This window comes from Rhinoderma darwinii, chromosome 3 (assembly GCF_050947455.1).
Source record: "Rhinoderma darwinii isolate aRhiDar2 chromosome 3, aRhiDar2.hap1, whole genome shotgun sequence".
Lineage (NCBI taxonomy): Eukaryota > Metazoa > Chordata > Amphibia > Anura > Rhinodermatidae > Rhinoderma > Rhinoderma darwinii.
This window is the reverse complement of record NC_134689.1, coordinates 418,844,365-418,867,304: the sequence shown is the minus strand read 5'-3', so window position 1 is coordinate 418,867,304 and position 22,940 is coordinate 418,844,365. Positions and strand designations below refer to the sequence as shown.

The 22,940-nt window shown below is 42.4% G+C and overlaps 1 protein-coding gene across 1 annotated transcript in view; it reads right to left on the bottom strand.

The window, feature by feature from the left end:
• Window positions 1-22,255, bottom strand: part of RANGRF (RAN guanine nucleotide release factor) — a 29,928-nt gene extending 7,673 nt beyond the window's left edge. The window contains exons 1-4 of the mRNA XM_075855537.1: window positions 22,124-22,255; window positions 5,849-5,965; window positions 5,499-5,655; window positions 5,261-5,355 (exon numbers count right to left, since the gene is read on the bottom strand). Coding sequence (XP_075711652.1) covers window positions 5,261-5,355; window positions 5,499-5,655; window positions 5,849-5,965; window positions 22,124-22,203 — 449 coding nt within the window. The 5' untranslated portion in view covers window positions 22,204-22,255. The remainder of the gene's footprint in view (window positions 1-5,260; window positions 5,356-5,498; window positions 5,656-5,848; window positions 5,966-22,123) is intronic.
• Window positions 22,256-22,940: the final 685 nt, after the last annotated feature.

Below are 22,940 nucleotides of genomic sequence, written 5' to 3'. Positions count from 1 at the left end.
TAGACTCATAGCTCTCTTCTATATATCACCCTGCAGGAGGAGGAGTAGACTCATAGCTCTCTTCTATATATATCACCCTGCAGGAGGAGGAGTAGACTCATAGCTCTCTTCTATATATGTATCACCCTGCAGGAGGAGGAGTAGACTCATAGCTCTCTTCTATATCTATCACCCTGCAGGAGGAGGAGTAGTCTCATAGCTCTCTTCTATATATATATATCACCCTGCAGGAGGAGGAGTAGTCTCATAGCTCTCTTCTATATATATCACCCTGCAGGAGGAGGAGAAGACTCATAGCTCTCTTCTATATATATCACCCTGCAGGAGGAGGAGTAGACTCATAGCTCTCTCCTACATATATCATCCTGCAGGAGGAGGAGTAGTCTCATAGCTCTCTTCTATATATATCACCCTGCAGGAGGAGGAGAAGACTCATAGCTCTCTTCTATATATATCACCCTGCAGGAGGAGGAGTAGACTCATAGCTCTCTTCTATATATATCATCCTGCAGGAGGAGGAGTAGTCTCATAGCTCTCTTCTATATGTATCACCCTGCAGGAGGAGGAGTAGTCTCATAGCGCTCTTCTATATATATCACCCTGCAGGAGGAGGAGTAGTCTCATAGCTCTCTTCTATATGTATCACCCTGCAGGAGGAGGAGTAGTCTCATAGCTCTCTTCTATATATATCACCCTGCAGGAGGAGGAGTAGTCTCATAGCTCTCTTCTATATATATCACCCTGCAGGAGGAGGAGAAGACTCATAGCTCTCTTCTATATCTATCACCCTGCAGGAGGAGGAGAAGACTCATAGCTCTCTTCTATATATATCACCCTGTAGGAGGAGGAGTGGTCTCATAGCTCTCTTCTATGTGTATCACCCTGCAGGAGGAGGAGTAGACTCATAGCTCTCTTCTATGTGTATCACCCTGCAGGAGGAAGTGTAGACTAATAGCTCTCTTCTATATATATCACCCTGCAGGAGGAGGAGTAGACTCATAGCTCTCTTCTATATATATCACCCTGCAGGAGGAGGAGTAGTCTCATAGCTCTCTTCTATATATATCACCCTGCAGGAGGAGGAGTAGACTCATAGCTCTCTTCTATATATGTATCACCCTGCAGGAGGAGGAGTAGACTCATTGCTCTCTTCTATATATATCACCCTGCAGGAGGAGGAGTAGACTCATAGCTCTCTTCTATATGTATCACCCTGCAGGAGGAGGAGTAGACTCATAGCTCTCTTCTATATAGATCACCCTGCAGGAGGAGGAGTAGTCTCATAGCTCTCTTCTATATATATCACCCTGCAGGAGGAGGAGTAATCTCATAGCTCTCTTCTATATATATCACCCTGCAGGAGGAGGAGTAGTCTCATAGCTCTCTTCTATATGTATCACCCTGCAGGAGGAGGAGTAGTCTCATAGCTCTCTTCTATATATATATCACCCTGCAGGAGGAGGAGTAATCTCATAGCTCTTCTATATATATCACCCTGCAGGAGGAGGAGTAGACTCATAGCTCTCTTCTATATGTATCACCCTGCAGGAGGAGGAGTAGACTCATAGCTCTCTTCTATATATATCACCCTGCAGGAGGAGGAGTAGACTCATAGCTCTCTTCTATATGTATCACCCTGCAGGAGGAGGAGTAGACTCATAGCTCTCTTCTATATATATCACCCTGCAGGAGGAGGAGTAGACTCATAGCTCTCTTCTATATGTATCACCCTGCAGGAGGAGGAGTAGTCTCATAGCTCTCTTCTATATATATCACCCTGCAGGAGGAGGAGTAGTCTCATAGCTCTCTTCTATATGTGTCACCCTGCAGGAGGAGGAGTAGACTCATAGCTCTCTTCTATATGTATCACCCTGCAGGAGGAGGAGTAGACTCATAGCTCTCTTCTATATATATCACCCTGCAGAAGGAGGAGTAGTCTCATAGCTCTCTTCTATATATATCACCCTGCAGGAGGAGGAGTAGACTCATAGCTCTCTCCTATATATATCACCCTGCAGGAGGAGGAGTAGACTCATAGCTCTCTTCTATATGTATCACCCTGCAGGAGGAGGAGTAGACTCATAGCTCTCTTCTATATCTATCACCCTGCAGGAGGAGGAGTAGTCTCATAGCTCTCTTCTATATATATATCACCCTGCAGGAGGAGGAGTAGACTCATAGCTCTCTTCTATATATCACCCTGCAGGAGGAGGAGTAGACTCATAGCTCTCTTCTATATATATCACCCTGCAGGAGGAGGAGTAGACTCATAGCTCTCTTCTATATATGTATCACCCTGCAGGAGGAGGAGTAGACTCATAGCTCTCTTCTATATCTATCACCCTGCAGGAGGAGGAGTAGACTCATAGCTCTCTTCTATATGTATCACCCTGCAGGGGGAGGAGTAGTCTCATAGCTCTCTTCTATATGTAACACCCTGCAGGAGGAGGGGTAGTCTCATAGCTCTCTTCTATATATATCACCCTGCAGGAGGAGGAGTAGACTCATAGCTCTCTTCTATATGTATCACCCTGCAGGAGGAGGAGGAGTCTCATAGCTCTCTTCTATATATATCACCCTGCAGGAGGAGGAGTAGACTCATAGCTCTCTTCTATATGTATCACCCTGCAGGAGGAGGAGTAGACTCATAGCTCTCTTCTATATATATCACCCTGCAGGAGGAGGAGTAGACTCATAGCTCTCTTCTATATATATCACCCTGCAGGAGGAGGAGTAGTCTCATAGCTCTCTTCTATATATATCACCCTGCAGGAGGAGGAGTAGACTCATAGCTCTCTTCTATATGTATCACCCTGCAGGGGGAGGAGTAGTCTCATAGCTCTCTTCTATATATATCACCCTGCAGGAGGAGGTGTAGTCTCATAGCTCTCTCCTATATATATCACCCTGCAGGAGGAGGAGTAGACTCATAGCTCTCTTCTATATATATATCACCCTGCAGGAGGAGGAGTAGTCTCATAGCTCTCTTCTATATGTATCACCCTGCAGGAGGAGGAGTAGACTCATAGCTCTCTTCTATATATATCACCCTGCAGGAGGAGGAGTAGTCTCATAGCTCTCTTCTATATGTATCACCCTGCAGGAGGAGGAGTAGACTCATAGCTCTCTTCTATATGTATCACCCTGCAGGAGGAGGAGTAGTCTCATAGCTCTCTTCTATATATATCACCCTGCAGGAGGTGGAGTAGACTCATAGCTCTCTTCTATATGTATCACCCTGCAGGAGGAGGAGTAGACTCATAGCTCTCTTCTATATGTATCACCCTGCAGGAGGAGGAGTAGTCTCATAGCTCTCTTCTATATATCACCCTGCAGGAGGAGGAGTAGACTCATAGCTCTCTTCTATATATATATCACCCTGCAGGAGGAGGAGTAGACTCATAGCTCTCTTCTATATGTATCACCCTGCAGGAGGAGGAGTAGTCTCATAGCTCTCTTCTATATGTATCACCCTGCAGGAGGAGGAGTAGTCTCATAGCTCTCTTCTATATGTATCACCCTGCAGGAGGAGGAGTAGTCTCATAGCTCTCTTCTATATATATATCACCCTGCAGGAGGAGGAGTAGTCTCATAGCTCTCTTCTATATGTATCACCCTGCAGGAGGAGGAGTAGTCTCATAGCTCTCTTCTATATGTATCACCCTGCAGGAGGAGGAGTAGTCTCATAGCTCTCTTCTATATATATATCACCCTGCAGGAGGAGGAGGAGTCTCATAGCTCTCTTCTATATGTATCACTCTGCAGGAGGAGGAGTAGACTCATAGCTCTCTTCTATATGTATCACCCTGCAGGAGGAGGAGTAGACTCATAGCTCTCTTCTATATGTATCACCCTGCAGGAGGAGGAGTAGTCTCATAGCTCTCTTCTATATATATCATCCTGCAGGAGGAGGAGTAGACTCATAGCTCTCTTCTATATATATCACCCTGCAGGAGGAGGAGTAGACTCATAGCTCTCTTCTATATATATCACCCTGCAGGAGGAGGAGTAGACTCATAGCTCTCTTCTATATTTATCACCCTGCAGGAGAAGGAGTAGACTCATAGCTCTCTTCTATATATATCACCCTGCAGGAGGAGGAGTAGTCTCATAGCTCTCTTCTATATATATCACCCTGCAGGAGGAGGAGTAGTCTCATAGCTCTCTTCTATATATATATCACCCTGCAGGAGGAGGAGTAGTCTCATAGCTCTCTTCTATATATATCACCCTGCAGGAGGAGGAGTAGACTCATAGCTCTCTTCTATATGTATCACCCTGCAGGAGGAGGAGTAGACTCATAGCTCTCTTCTATATATATCACCCTGCAGGAGGAGGAGTAGACTCTCAGCTCTCTTCTATATGTATCACCCTGCAGGAGGAGGAGTAGTCTCATAGCTCTCTTCTATATGTATCACCCTGCAGGAGGAGGAGTAGTCTCATAGCTCTCTTCTATATGTATCACCCTGCAGGAGGAGGAGTAGGCTCATAGCTCTCTTCTATATGTATCACCCTGCAGGAGGAGTAGTAGACTCATAGCTCTCTTCTATATATATATCACACTGCAGGAGGAGGAGTAGTCTCATAGCTCTCTTCTATATATATCACTCTGCAGGAGGAGGAGTAGTCTCATAGCTCTCTTCTATATGTATCACCCTGCAGGAGGAGGAGTAGTCTCATAGCTCTCTTCTATATGTATCACCCTGCAGGAGGAGGAGTAGTCTCATAGCTCTCTTCTATATACATCACCCTGCAGGAGGAGGAGTAGACTCATAGCTCTCTTCTATATACATCACCCTGCAGGAGGAGGAGTAGACTCATAGCTCTCTTCTATATATATCACCCTGCAGGAGGAGGAGTAGACTCATAGCTCTCTACTATATGTATCACCCTGCAGGAGGAGGAGTAGACTCATAGCTCTCTTCTATATGTATCACCCTGCAGGAGGAGAGTAGACTCATAGCCCTCTTCTATATGTATCACCCTGCAGGAGGAGTAGTCTCATAGCTCTCTTCTATATGTATCACCCTGCAGGAGGAGGAGTAGTCTCATAGCTCTCTTCTATATGTATCACCCTGCAGGAGGAGGAGTAGTCTCATAGCTCTCTTCTATATGTATCACCCTGCAGGAGGAGGAGTAGACTCATAGCTCTCTTCTATATGTATCACCCTGCAGGAGGAGGAGTAGTCTCATAGCTCTCTTCTATATGTATCACCCTGCAGGAGGAGGAGTAGTCTCATAATTTCCTTCTGTCACTTACTTAATAGCTACCGGATCATTGAAGGTCACCAGGAGGTCGGTGGCGTGCTGCTGTATACGGAATAACGCCATATGTATAGTTACTGTATTCTGAGCCTGCAGGGGGAAAAATATAGAAGTAATGTCCAGACAATATTTAAACGCTTTGTAAACTTTCCAGCTTTGATGAAACTACAATTCCAATCAGACATCAGTGCATGCTGGGAGTTATAATGGTATAAACAAAGAAGAGGTCTTACCTGCTCATTGAACTTGGAGACTAGCTGGTGCCCTGTAAGTGCCCAGGCATTGGAGCAGCTGGTGAGAGATAGCTGTGCCAGGGGGAAGGGCTCCACGCTCACGACCTCTGCTCTGCCCTGGGCATCATTGCTCGCAGCGACATCTTCAAAATGGTATCTGCAGCAGAGAAAGAAAGAGCTTATATGTCACCAGGGTCATGCCCATCAAAAAACCCAGAAACCCTGTAATGTACAGAGAAGGTTTACAACACAGCTGGATAGCAATATCTGCACAGGTTGCACTGACATCTAGTGGCCAATGTAAGAACTGCAGAAAGAAAGACCCCAAAAACTCCAAAGATCCCCCTCACCGAGCGGCATCCGGGTCTGACATCCCCCCTTGATATTCTAGGATCTCCACAATGATGCTCTGGTCAGTGTCTGCATGGACGAACACCTCCTGGTTGTCAGGTATCTCCCGGAGGTCACTGTGTGAACACAAGGCGAAAATGTCAACCACAAGAGCTGAGAGTCTAATCCTGATACATGACTGACCCCGGAGTATAGAGGAGATATACACATCATATATACAACCACAAGAGCTGACACTCTAATCCTGATACATGACTGACCCCGGAGTATAGAGGAGATCTATACATCATATATACAACCACAAGAGCTGACACTCTAATCCTGATACATGACTGACCCCGGAGTATAGAGGAGATATACACATCATATATACAACCACAAGAGCTGACACTCTAATCCTGATACATGACTGACCCCGGAGTATAGAGGAGATATATACATCATATATACAACCACAAGAGCTGACACTCTAATCCTGATACATGACTGACCCCGGAGTATAGAGGAGATCTATACATCATATATACAACCACAAGAGCTGACACTCTAATCCTGATACATGACTGACCCCGGAGTATAGAGGAGATATATACATTATATATACAACCACAAGAGCTGACACTCTAATCCTGATACATGACTGACCCCGGAGTATAGAGGAGATATACACATCATATATACAACCACAAGAGCTGACACTCTAATCCTGATACATGACTGACCCCGGAGTATAGAGGAGATATATACACATCATATATACAACCACAAGAGCTGACACTCTAATCCTGATACATGACTGACCCCGGAGTATAGAGGAGATCTATACATCATATATACAACCACAAGAGCTGACACTCTAATCCTGATACATGACTGACCCCGGAGTATAGAGGAGATCTATACATCATATATACAACCACAAGAGCTGACACTCTAATCCTGATACATGACTGACCCCGGAGTATAGAGGAGATATACACATCATATATACAACCACAAGAGCTGACACTCTAATCCTGATACATGACTGACCCCGGAGTATAGAGGAGATATACACATCATATATACAACCACAAGAGCGGACACTCTAATCCTGATACATGACTGACCCCGGAGTATAGAGGAGATATACACATCATATATACAACCACAAGAGCTGACACTCTAATCCTGATACATGACTGACCCCGGAGTATAGAGGAGATATATACATCATATATACAACCACAAGAGCTGACACTCTAATCCTGATACATGACTGACCCCGGAGTATAGAGGAGATATACACATCATATATACAACCACAAGAACTGACACTCTAATCCTGATACATGACTGACCCCGGAGTACAGAGGAGATATACACATCATATATACAACCACAAGAGCTGACACTCTAATCCTGATACATGACTGACCCCGGAGTATAGAGGAGATATATACATCATATATATAACCACAAGAGCTGACACTCTAATCCTGATACATGACTGACCCCGGAGTATAGAGGAGATATATACATCATATATACAACCACAAGAGCTGACACTCTAATCCTGATACATGACTGACCCCGGAATATAGAGGAGATATACACATCATATATACAACCACAAGAGCTGACACTCTAATCCTGATACATGACTGACCCCGGAGTATAGAGGAGATATATACATCATATATACAACCACAAGAGCTGACACTCTAATCCTGATACATGACTGACCCCGGAGTATAGAGGAGATATACACATCATATATACAACCACAAGAGCTGACACTCTAATCCTGATACATGACTGACCCCGGAGTATAGAGGAGATATATACATCATATATACAACCACAAGAGCTGACACTCTAATCCTGATACATGACTGACCCCGGAGTATAGAGGAGATATATACATCATATATACAACCACAAGAGCTGACACTCTAATCCTGATACATGACTGACCCCGGAGTATAGAGGAGATATACACATCATATATACAACCACAAGAGCTGACACTCTAATCCTGATACATGACTGACCCCGGAGTATAGAGGAGATATATACAACCACAAGAGCTGACACTCTAATCCTGATACATGACTGACCCCGGAGTATAGAGGAGATCTATACATCATATATACAACCACAAGAGCTGACACTCTAATCCTGATACATGACTGACCCCGGAGTATAGAGGAGATATATACAACCACAAGAGCTGACACTCTAATCCTGATACATGACTGACCCCGGAGTATAGAGGAGATATATACATCATATATACAACCACAAGAGCTGACACTCTAATCCTGATACATGACTGACCCCGGAGTATAGAGGAGATATACACATCATATATACAACCACAAGAGCTGACACTCTAATCCTGATACATGACTGACCCCGGAGTATAGAGGAGATATATACATCATATATACAACCACAAGAGCTGACACTCTAATCCTGATACATGACTGACCCCGGGAGTATAGAGGAGATCTATACATCATATATACAACCACAAGAGCTGACACTCTAATCCTGATACATGACTGACCCCGGAGTATAAAGGAGATATATACACATCATATATACAACCACAAGAGCTGACACTCTAATCCTGATACATGACTGACCCCGGGAGTATAGAGGAGATCTATACATCATATATACAACCACAAGAGCTGACACTCTAATCCTGATACATGACTGACCCCGGAGTATAAAGGAGATATATACATCATATATACAACCACAAGAGCTGACACTCTAATCCTGATACATGACTGACCCCGGAGTATAAAGGAGATATATACATCATATATACAACCACAAGAGCTGACACTCTAATCCTGATACATGACTGACCCCGGAGTATAGAGGAGATATACACATCATATATACAACCACAAGAGCTGACACTCTAATCCTGATACATGACTGACCCCGGAGTATAGAGGAGATATACACATCATATATACAACCACAAGAGCTGACACTCTAATCCTGATACATGACTGACCCCGGAGTATAGAGGAGATATATACATCATATATACAACCACAAGAGCCGACACTCTAATCCTGATACATGACTGACCCCGGAGTATAGAGGAGATCTATACATCATATATACAACCACAAGAGCTGACACTCTAATCCTGATACATGACTGACCCCGGAGTATAGAGGAGATATATACATCATATATACAACCACAAGAGCTGACACTCTAATCCTGATACATGACTGACCCCGGAGTATAGAGGAGATATATACATCATATATACAACCACAAGAGCTGACACTCTAATCCTGATACATGACTGACCCCGGAGTATAGAGGAGATATATACATCATATATACAACCACAAGAGCTGACACTCTAATCCTGATACATGACTGACCCCGGAGTATAGAGGAGATATACACATCATATATACAACCACAAGAGCTGACACTCTAATCCTGATACATGACTGACCCCGGAGTATAGAGGAGATATACACATCATATATACAACCACAAGAGCTGACACTCTAATCCTGATACATGACTGACCCCGGAGTATAGAGGAGATATACACATCATATATACAACCACAAGAGCCGACACTCTAATCCTGATACATGACTGACCCCGGAATATAGAGGAGATCTATACATCATATATACAACCACAAGAGCTGACACTCTAATCCTGATACATGACTGACCCCGGAGTATAGAGGAGATATACACATCATATATACAACCACAAGAGCTGACACTCTAATCCTGATACATGACTGAGCCCGGAGTATAGAGGAGATATATACATCATATATACAACCACAAGAGCTGACACTCTAATCCTGATACATGACTGACCCCGGAGTATAGAGGAGATCTATACATCATATATACAACCACAAGAGCTGACACTCTAATCCTGATACATGACTGACCCCGGAGTATAGAGGAGATCTATACATCATATATACAACCACAAGAGCTGACACTCTAATCCTGATACATGACTGACCCCGGAGTATAGAGGAGATCTATACATCATATATACAACCACAAGAGCTGACACTCTAATCCTGATACATGACTGACCCCGGAGTATAGAGGAGATCTATACATCATATATACAACCACAAGAGCTGACACTCTAATCCTGATACATGACTGACCCCGGAGTATAGAGGAGATATACACATCATATATACAACCACAAGAGCTGACACTCTAATCCTGATACATGACTGACCCCGGAGTATAGAGGAGATATATACATCATATATACAACCACAAGAGCTGACACTCTAATCCTGATACATGACTGACCCCGGAGTATAGAGGAGATATACACATCATATATACAACCACAAGAGCTGACACTCTAATCCTGATACATGACTGACCCCAGAGTATAGAGGAGATATATACATCATATATACAACCACAAGAGCTGACACTCTAATCCTGATACATGACTGACCCCGGAGTATAGAGGAGATATACACATCATATATACAACCACAAGAGCTGACACTCTAATCCTGATACATGACTGACCCCGGAGTATAGAGGAGATATATACATCATATATACAACCACAAGAGCTGACACTCTAATCCTGATACATGACTGACCCCGGAGTATAGAGGAGATCTATACATCATATATACAACCACAAGAGCTGACACTCTAATCCTGATACATGACTGACCCCGGAGTATAGAGGAGATATACACATCATATATACAACCACAAGAGCTGACACTCTAATCCTGATACATGACTGACCCCGGAGTATAGAGGAGATATACACATCATATATACAACCACAAGAGCTGACACTCTAATCCTGATACATGACTGACCCCGGAGTATAGAGGAGATATATACATCATATATACAACCACAAGAGCTGACACTCTAATCCTGATACATGACTGACCCCGGAGTATAGAGGAGATCTATACATCATATATACAACCACAAGAGCTGACACTCTAATCCTGATACATGACTGACCCCGGAGTATAGAGGAGATATATACATCATATATACAACCACAAGAGCCGACACTCTAATCCTGATACATGACTGACCCCGGAGTATAGAGGAGATATACACATCATATATACAACCACAAGAACTGACACTCTAATCCTGATACATGACTGACCCCGGAGTATAGAGGAGATATATACATCATATATACAACCACAAGAGCCGACACTCTAATCCTGATACATGACTGACCCCGGAGTATAGAGGAGATATACACATCATATATACAACCACAAGAGCTGACACTCTAATCCTGATACATGACTAAACCCCGGAATATAGAGGAGATATACACATCATATATACAACCACAAGAGCTGACACTCTAATCCTGATACATGACTGACCCCGGAGTATAGAGGAGATATATACACATCATATATACAACCACAAGAGCTGACACTCTAATCCTGATACATGACTGACCCCGGAGTATAGAGGAGATATACACATCATATATACAACCACAAGAGCTGACACTCTAATCCTGATACATGACTGACCCCGGAGTATAGCGGAGATCTATACATCATATATACAACCACAAGAGCTGACACTCTAATCCTGATACATGACTGACCCCGGAGTATAGAGGAGATCTATACATCATATATACAACCACAAGAGCTGACACTCTAATCCTGATACATGACTGACCCCGGAGTATAGAGGAGATATATACAACCACAAGAGCTGACACTCTAATCCTGATACATGACTGACCCCGGAGTATAGAGGAGATATATACATCATATATACAACCACAAGAGCTGACACTCTAATCCTGATACATGACTGACCCCAGAGTATAGAGGAGATATATACATCATATATACAACCACAAGAGCTGACACTCTAATCCTGATACATGACTGACCCCGGAGTATAGAGGAGATATATACATCATATATACAACCACAAGAGCTGACACTCTAATCCTGATACATGACTGACCCCGGAGTATAGAGGAGATCTATACATCATATATACAACCACAAGAGCTGACACTCTAATCCTGATACATGACTGACCCCGGAGTATAAAGGAGATATATACATCATATATACAACCACAAGAGCTGACACTCTAATCCTGATACATGACTGACCCCGGAGTACAGAGGAGATATACACATCATATATACAACCACAAGAGCTGACACTCTAATCCTGATACATGACTGACCCCGGAGTATAGAGGAGATATATACATCATATATACAACCACAAGAGCTGACACTCTAATCCTGATACATGACTGACCCCGGAGTATAGAGGAGATATACACATCATATATACAACCACAAGAGCTGACACTCTAATCCTGATACATGACTGACCCCGGAGTATAGAGGAGATATATACATCATATATACAACCACAAGAGCCGACACTCTAATCCTGATACATGACTGACCCCGGAGTATAGAGGAGATATATACAACCACAAGAGCTGACACTCTAATCCTGATACATGACTGACCCCGGAGTATAGAGGAGATATATACATCATATATACAACCACAAGAGCTGACACTCTAATCCTGATACATGACTGACCCCGGAGTATAGAGGAGATCTATACAACCACAAGAGCTGACACTCTAATCCTGATACATGACTGACCCCGGAGTATAGAGGAGATCTATACATCATATATACAACCACAAGAGCTGACACTCTAATCCTGATACATGACTGACCCCGGAGTATAGAGGAGATCTATACATCATATATACAACCACAAGAGCTGACACTCTAATCCTGATACATGACTGACCCCGGAGTATAAAGGAGATATATACACATCATATATACAACCACAAGAGCTGACACTCTAATCCTGATACATGACTGACCCCGGAGTATAGAGGAGATATATACATCATATATACAACCACAAGAGCTGACACTCTAATCCTGATACATGACTGACCCCGGAGTATAGAGGAGATATACACATCATATATACAACCACAAGAGCTGACACTCTAATCCTGATACATGACTGACCCCGGAGTATAGCGGAGATATATACATCATATATACAACCACAAGAGCTGACACTCTAATCCTGATACATGACTGACCCCGGAGTATAGAGGAGATATATACATCATATATACAACCACAAGAGCTGACACTCTAATCCTGATACATGACTGACCCCGGAGTATAGAGGAGATATATACATCATATATACAACCACAAGAGCTGACACTCTAATCCTGATACATGACTGACCCCAGAGTATAGAGGAGATATATACATCATATATACAACCACAAGAGCTGACACTCTAATCCTGATACATGACTGACCCCGGAGTACAGAGGAGATATACACATCATATATACAACCACAAGAGCTGACACTCTAATCCTGATACATGACTGACCCCGGAGTATAGAGGAGATATATACATCATATATACAACCACAAGAGCTGACACTCTAATCCTGATACATGACTGACCCCGGAGTATAGAGGAGATATACACATCATATATACAACCACAAGAGCTGACACTCTAATCCTGATACATGACTGACCCCGGAGTATAGAGGAGATATATACATCATATATACAACCACAAGAGCTGACACTCTAATCCTGATACATGACTGACCCCGGAGTATAGAGGAGATATATACATCATATATACAACCACAAGAGCTGACACTCTAATCCTGATACATGACTGACCCCAGAGTATAGAGGAGATATATACAACCACAAGAGCTGACACTCTAATCCTGATACATGACTGACCCCGGAGTATAGAGGAGATATATACATCATATATACAACCACAAGAGCTGACACTCTAATCCTGATACATGACTGACCCCGGAGTATAGAGGAGATCTATACATCATATATACAACCACAAGAGCTGACACTCTAATCCTGATACATGACTGACCCCGGAGTATAGAGGAGATATACACATCATATATACAACCACAAGAGCTGACACTCTAATCCTGATACATGACTGACCCCGGAGTATAGAGGAGATATATACATCATATATACAACCACAAGAGCTGACACTCTAATCCTGATACATGACTGACCCCGGAGTACAGAGGAGATATACACATCATATATACAACCACAAGAGCTGACACTCTAATCCTGATACATGACTGACCCCGGAGTATAGAGGAGATATATACATCATATATACAACCACAAGAGCTGACACTCTAATCCTGATACATGACTGACCCCGGAGTATAGAGGAGATATACACATCATATATACAACCACAAGAGCTGACACTCTAATCCTGATACATGACTGACCCCGGAGTATAGAGGAGATATATACATCATATATACAACCACAAGAGCTGACACTCTAATCCTGATACATGACTGACCCCGGAGTATAGAGGAGATATATACATTATATATACAACCACAAGAGCTGACACTCTAATCCTGATACATGACTGACCCCGGAGTATAGAGGAGATATACACATCATATATACAACCACAAGAGCTGACACTCTAATCCTGATACATGACTGACCCCCGAATATAGAGGAGATCTATACATCATATATACAACCACAAGAGCGGACACTCTAATCCTGATACATGACTGACCCCGGAGTATAGAGGAGATATATACATCATATATACAACCACAAGAGCTGACACTCTAATCCTGATACATGACTGACCCCAGAGTATAGAGGAGATATATACATCATATATACAACCACAAGAGCTGACACTCTAATCCTGATACATGACTGACCCCGGAGTATAGAGGAGATATATACATCATATATACAACCACAAGAGCTGACACTCTAATCCTGATACATGACTGACCCCGGAGTATAGAGGAGATATATACATCATATATACAACCACAAGAGCTGACACTCTAATCCTGATACATGACTGACCCCGGAGTATAGAGGAGATATATACAACCACAAGAGCTGACACTCTAATCCTGATACATGACTGACCCCGGAGTATAGAGGAGATATATACATTATATATACAACCACAAGAGCTGACACTCTAATCCTGATACATGACTGACCCCGGAGTATAGAGGAGATATACACATCATATATACAACCACAAGAGCTGACACTCTAATCCTGATACATGACTGACCCCCGAATATAGAGGAGATCTATACATCATATATACAACCACAAGAGCGGACACTCTAATCCTGATACATGACTGACCCCGGAGTATAGAGGAGATATATACATCATATATACAACCACAAGAGCTGACACTCTAATCCTGATACATGACTGACCCCAGAGTATAGAGGAGATATATACATCATATATACAACCACAAGAGCTGACACTCTAATCCTGATACATGACTGACCCCGGAGTATAGAGGAGATATATACATCATATATACAACCACAAGAGCTGACACTCTAATCCTGATACATGACTGACCCCGGAGTATAGAGGAGATATATACATCATATATACAACCACAAGAGCTGACACTCTAATCCTGATACATGACTGACCCCGGAGTATAGAGGAGATATATACATTATATATACAACCACAAGAGCTGACACTCTAATCCTGATACATGACTGACCCCGGAGTATAGAGGAGATATACACATCATATATACAACCACAAGAGCTGACACTCTAATCCTGATACATGACTGACCCCGGAGTATAGAGGAGATATACACATCATATATACAACCACAAGAGCTGACACTCTAATCCTGATACATGACTGACCCCGGAGTATAGAGGAGATATATACATCATATATACAACCACAAGAGCTGACACTCTAATCCTGATACATGACTGACCCCGGAGTATAGAGGAGATATATACATCATATATACAACCACAAGAGCTGACACTCTAATCCTGATACATGACTGACCCCGGAGTATAGAGGAGATATATACAACCACAAGAGCTGACACTCTAATCCTGATACATGACTGACCCCGGAGTATAGAGGAGATATACACATCATATATACAACCACAAGAGCTGACACTCTAATCCTGATACATGACTGACCCCGGAGTATAGAGGAGATCTATACATCATATATACAACCACAAGAGCTGACACTCTAATCCTGATACATGACTGACCCCGGAGTATAGAGGAGATCTATACATCATATATACAACCACAAGAGCTGACACTCTAATCCTGATACATGACTGACCCCGGAGTATAGAGGAGATATATACATCATATATACAACCACAAGAGCTGACACTCTAATCCTGATACATGACTGACCCCGGAGTATAGAGGAGATATATACATCATATATACAACCACAAGAGCTGACACTCTAATCCTGATACATGACTGACCCCGGAGTATAGAGGAGATCTATACATCATATATACAACCACAAGAGCTGACACTCTAATCCTGATACATGACTGACCCCGGAGTATAGAGGAGATATATACATCATATATACAACCACAAGAGCTGACACTCTAATCCTGATACATGACTGACCCCGGAGTATAAAGGAGATATATACACATCATATATACAACCACAAGAGCTGACACTCTAATCCTGATACATGACTGACCCCGGAGTATAGAGGAGATCTATACATCATATATACAACCACAAGAGCTGACACTCTAATCCTGATACATGACTGACCCCGGAGTATAGAGGAGATATACACATCATATATATAACCACAAGAGCTGACACTCTAATCCTGATACATGACTGACCCCGGAGTATAGAGGAGATATACACATCATATATACAACCACAAGAGCTGACACTCTAATCCTGATACATGACTGACCCCGGAGTATAGAGGAGATATACACATCATATATACAACCACAAGAGCTGACACTCTAATCCTGATACATGACTGACCCCGGAGTATAGAGGAGATCTATACATCATATATACAACCACAAGAGCCGACACTCTAATCCTGATACATGACTGACCCCGGAGTATAGAGGAGACATACACATCATATATACAACCACAAGAGCTGACACTCTAATCCTGATACATGACTGACCCCGGAGTATAGAGGAGATCTATACATCATATATACAACCACAAGAGCTGACACTCTAATCCTGATACATGACTGACCCCGGAGTATAGAGGAGACATACACATCATATATACAACCACAAGAGCTGACACTCTAATCCTGATACATGACTGACCCCGGAGTATAAAGGAGATATATACACATCATATATACAACCACAAGAGCTGACACTCTAATCCTGATACATGACTGACCCCGGAGTATAAAGGAGATATATACACATCATATATACAACCACAAGAGCTGACACTCTAATCCTGATACATGACTGACCCCGGAGTATAGAGGAGATATACACAACCACAAGAGCTGACACTCTAATCCTGATACATGACTGACCCCGGAGTATAGAGGAGATATACACATCATATATACAACCACAAGAGCTGACACTCTAATCCTGATACATGACTGACCCCGGAGTACAGAGGAGATATACACATCATATATACAACCACAAGAGCTGACACTCTAATCCTGATACATGACTGACCCCGGAGTATAGAGGAGATATATACAACCACAAGAGCTGACACTCTAATCCTGATACATGACTGACCCCGGAGTATAGAGGAGATATACACATCATATATACAACCACAAGAGCTGACACTCTAATCCTGATACATGACTGACCCCGGAGTATAGAGGAGATCTATACATCATATATACAACCACAAGAGCTGACACTCTAATCCTGATACATGACTGACCCCGGAGTATAGAGGAGATCTATACATCATATATACAACCACAAGAGCCGACACTCTAATCCTGATACATGACTGACCCCGGAGTATAGAGGAGATATACACATCATATATACAACCACAAGAGCTGACACTCTAATCCTGATACATGACTGACCCCGGAGTATAGAGGAGATATATACATCATATATACAACCACAAGAGCTGACACTCTAATCCTGATACATGACTGACCCCGGAGTATAGAGGAGATCTATACATCATATATACAACCACAAGAGCTGACACTCTAATCCTGATACATGACTGACCCCGGAGTATAGAGGAGATATATACATCATATATACAACCACAAGAGCTGACACTCTAATCCTGATACATGACTGACCCCGGAGTATAAAGGAGATATACACATCATATATACAACCACAAGAGCTGACACTCTAATCCTGATACATGACTGACCCCTGAGTATAGAGGAGATCTATACATCATATATACAACCACAAGAGCTGACACTCTAATCCTGATACATGACTGACCCCTGAGTATAGAGGAGATCTATACATCATATATACAACCACAAGAGCTGACACTCTAATCCTGATACATGACTGACCCCGGAGTATAGAGGAGACATACACATCATATATACAACCACAAGAGCTGACACTCTAATCCTGATACATGACTGACCCCGGAGTATAAAGGAGATATATACATCATATATACAACCACAAGAGCTGACACTCTAATCCTGATACATGACTGACCCCGGAGTATAGAGGAGATCTATACATCATATATACAACCACAAGAGCTGACACTCTAATCCTGATACATGACTGACCCCGGAGTATAGAGGAGATATACACATCATATATACAACCACAAGAGCTGACACTCTAATCCTGATACATGACTGACCCCGGAGTATAGAGGAGATATATACATCATATATACAACCACAAGAGCTGACACTCTAATCCTGATACATGACTGACCCCGGAGTATAGAGGAGATCTATACATCATATATACAACCACAAGAGCTGACACTCTAATCCTGATACATGACTGACCCCGGAGTATAGAGGAGATATATACATCATATATACAACCACAAGAGCTGACACTCTAATCCTGATACATGACTGACCCCGGAGTATAGAGGAGATATATACATCATATATACAACCACAAGAGCTGACACTCTAATCCTGATACATGACTGACCCCGGAGTATAGAGGAGATCTATACATCATATATACAACCACAAGAGCTGACACTCTAATCCTGATACATGACTGACCCCGGAGTATAGAGGAGATATACACATCATATATACAACCACAAGAGCTGACACTCTAATCCTGATACATGACTGACCCCGGAGTATAGAGGAGATATATACAACCACAAGAGCTGACACTCTAATCCTGATACATGACTGACCCCGGAGTATAGAGGAGATATACACATCATATATACAACCACAAGAGCTGACACTCTAATCCTGATACATGACTGACCCCGGAGTATAGAGGAGATATACACATCATATATACAACCACAAGAGCTGACACTCTAATCCTGATACATGACTGACCCCGGAGTATAGAGGAGATATACACATCATATATACAACCACAAGAGCTGACACTCTAATCCTGATACATGACTGACCCCGGAGTATAGAGGAGATCTATACATCATATATACAACCACAAGAGCTGACACTCTAATCCTGATACATGACTGACCCCGGAGTATAGAGGAGATCTATACATCATATATACAACCACAAGAGCTGACACTCTAATCCTGATACATGACTGACCCCGGAGTATAGAGGAGATCTATACATCATATATACAACCACAAGAGCTGACACTCTAATCCTGATACATGACTGACCCCGGAGTATAGAGGAGATCTATACATCATATATACAACCACAAGAGCTGACACTCTAATCCTGATACATGACTGACCCCGGAGTATAGAGGAGATATATACATCATATATACAACCACAAGAGCTGACACTCTAATCCTGATACATGACTGACCCCGGAGTATAGAGGAGATATATACATCATATATACAACCACAGGAGCTGACACTCTAATCCTGATACATGACTGACCCCGGAGTATAGAGGAGATATATACATCATATATACAACCACAAGAGCTGACACTCTAATCCTGATACATGACTGACCCCGGAGTATAGAGGAGATATACACATCATATATACAACCACAAGAGCTGACACTCTAATCCTGATACATGACTGACCCCGGAGTATAGAGGAGATATACACATCATATATACAACCACAAGAGCTGACACTCTAATCCTGATACATGACTGACCCCGGAGTATAGAGGAGATATATACACATCATATATACAACCACAAGAGCTGACACTCTAATCCTGATACATGACTGACCCCGGAGTATAGAGGAGATATATACATCATATATACAACCACAAGAGCTGACACTCTAATCCTGATACATGACTGACCCCGGAGTATAGAGGAGATATATACATTATATATACAACCACAAGAGCTGACACTCTAATCCTGATACATGACTGACCCCGGAGTATAGAGGAGATCTATACATCATATATACAACCACAAGAGCTGACACTCTAATCCTGATACATGACTGACCCCGGAGTATAGAGGAGATCTATACATCATATATACAACCACAAGAGCTGACACTCTAATCCTGATACATGACTGACCCCGGAGTATAGAGGAGATATATACATCATATATACAACCACAAGAGCTGACACTCTAATCCTGATACATGACTGACCCCTGAGTATAGAGGAGATATATACAACCACAAGAGCTGACACTCTAATCCTGATACATGACTGACCCCGGAGTATAGAGGAGATATATACATCATATATACAACCACAAGAGCTGACACTCTAATCCTGATACATGACTGACCCCGGAGTATAGAGGAGATATACACATCATATATACAACCACAAGAGCTGACACTCTAATCCTGATACATGACTGACCCCGGAGTATAGAGGAGATCTATACATCATATATACAACCACAAGAGCTGACACTCTAATCCTGATACATGACTGACCCCTGAGTATAGAGGAGATATATACAACCACAAGAGCTGACACTCTAATCCTGATACATGACTGACCCCGGAGTATAGAGGAGATCTATACATCATATATACAACCACAAGAGCTGACACTCTAATCCTGATACATGACTGACCCCTGAGTATAGAGGAGATATATACAACCACAAGAGCTGACACTCTAATCCTGATACATGACTGAGCCCGGAGTATAGAGGAGATATACACATCATATATACAACCACAAGAGCTGACACTCTAATCCTGATACATGACTGACCCCGGAGTATAGAGGAGATATATACATCATATATACAACCACAAGAGCGGACACTCTAATCCTGATACATGACTGACCCCGGAGTATAGAGGAGATCTATACATCATATATACAACCACAAGAGCTGACACTCTAATCCTGATACATGACTGACCCCGGAGTATAGAGGAGATATATACATCATATATACAACCACAAGAGCTGACACTCTAATCCTGATACATGACTGACCCCGGAGTATAGCGGAGATATACACATCATATATACAACCACAAGAGCTGACACTCTAATCCTGATACATGACTGACCCCGGAGTATAGAGGAGATATATACACATCATATATACAACCACAAGAGCTGACACTCTAATCCTGATACATGACTGACCCCGGAGTATAGAGGAGATATACACATCATATATACAACCACAAGAGCGGACACTCTAATCCTGATACATGACTGACCCCGGAGTATAGAGGAGATATACACATCATATATACAACCACAAGAGCGGACACTCTAATCCTGATACATGACTGACCCCGGAGTATAGAGGAGATATACACATCATATATACAACCACAAGAGCTGACACTCTAATCCTGATACATGACTGACCCCGGAATATAGAGGAGATATACACATCATATATACAACCACAAGAGCCGACACTCTAATCCTGATACATGACTGACCCCGGAGTATAGAGGAGATATACACATCATATATACAACCACAAGAGCTGACACTCTAATCCTGATACATGACTGACCCCGGAGTATAGAGGAGATATATACATCATATATACAACCACAAGAGCTGACACTCTAATCCTGATACATGACTGAGCCCGGAGTATAGAGGAGATATACACATCATATATACAACCACAAGAGCTGACACTCTAATCCTGATACATGACTGAGCCCGGAGTATAGAGGAGATATACACATCATATATACAACCACAAGAGCTGACACCTGACATCTTGTATATTGGGGGGCAGGATTGCAGAGAATGCCCCCCCAAACAGAGGGCGCTGAGCGATATTCCCCTCCATAGCTGTGTTTGTGGTGAGTGACAACTCCCGGCATGCACCGCTTCTAGAACCGGGGAAGTGACGTAAAAACTACATCTCCCATCATGAACCGGGAATAGTGAGGGCTACTTCCGGTAATAGAATGTGTTACGGTAGTTTTTTGTTTTTTTTTATAATTTTTCCCGGTTTTTTAAGTTTTTCAGTTTGTCAAGTAATTATTTACTTTTTAAAGTGGGACATTTTTGAAAATTTAGGGTTTGGACAAGTCACGTGTGAGTGACGTAATTGAGTTCAAATGTCGGCCATGTGTAGTGTGAGTTGTACGCATGCGCGTTTTCAACCGGCATTCTACCGCGCGAAAGGGCAAGGCACATGCGCAATATGAACTCTTTTTCAGTTAACCCTTTATTTACAGTTTTGTTTTATTTGTCCCTATGGTTGACACTTTTTCATATATTTCCTAAAAATAAATAACTATTTCGCTTAATTTGTGCCACTTTAGTCTAGGGCTACATGGTGAACTTGGTTTCATGACATCAAATCGCGTGGTGCGACAAAACCGTGAGGGGTTTTCACGACAATTGTGTAACACTGGCTGTTACCCATAGCAACCAATCACAGCACAGCTTATATTTCTTCCAGTGCTGTTTAAAACGTATTGGTTGCTATAGGCAACAGCCAGTTCACGTGTTCGCGTGCAATTTATGGACGAATTTCTGTTGCAACGCCGTCGCATGACTAGATTTAGGACTAGACAA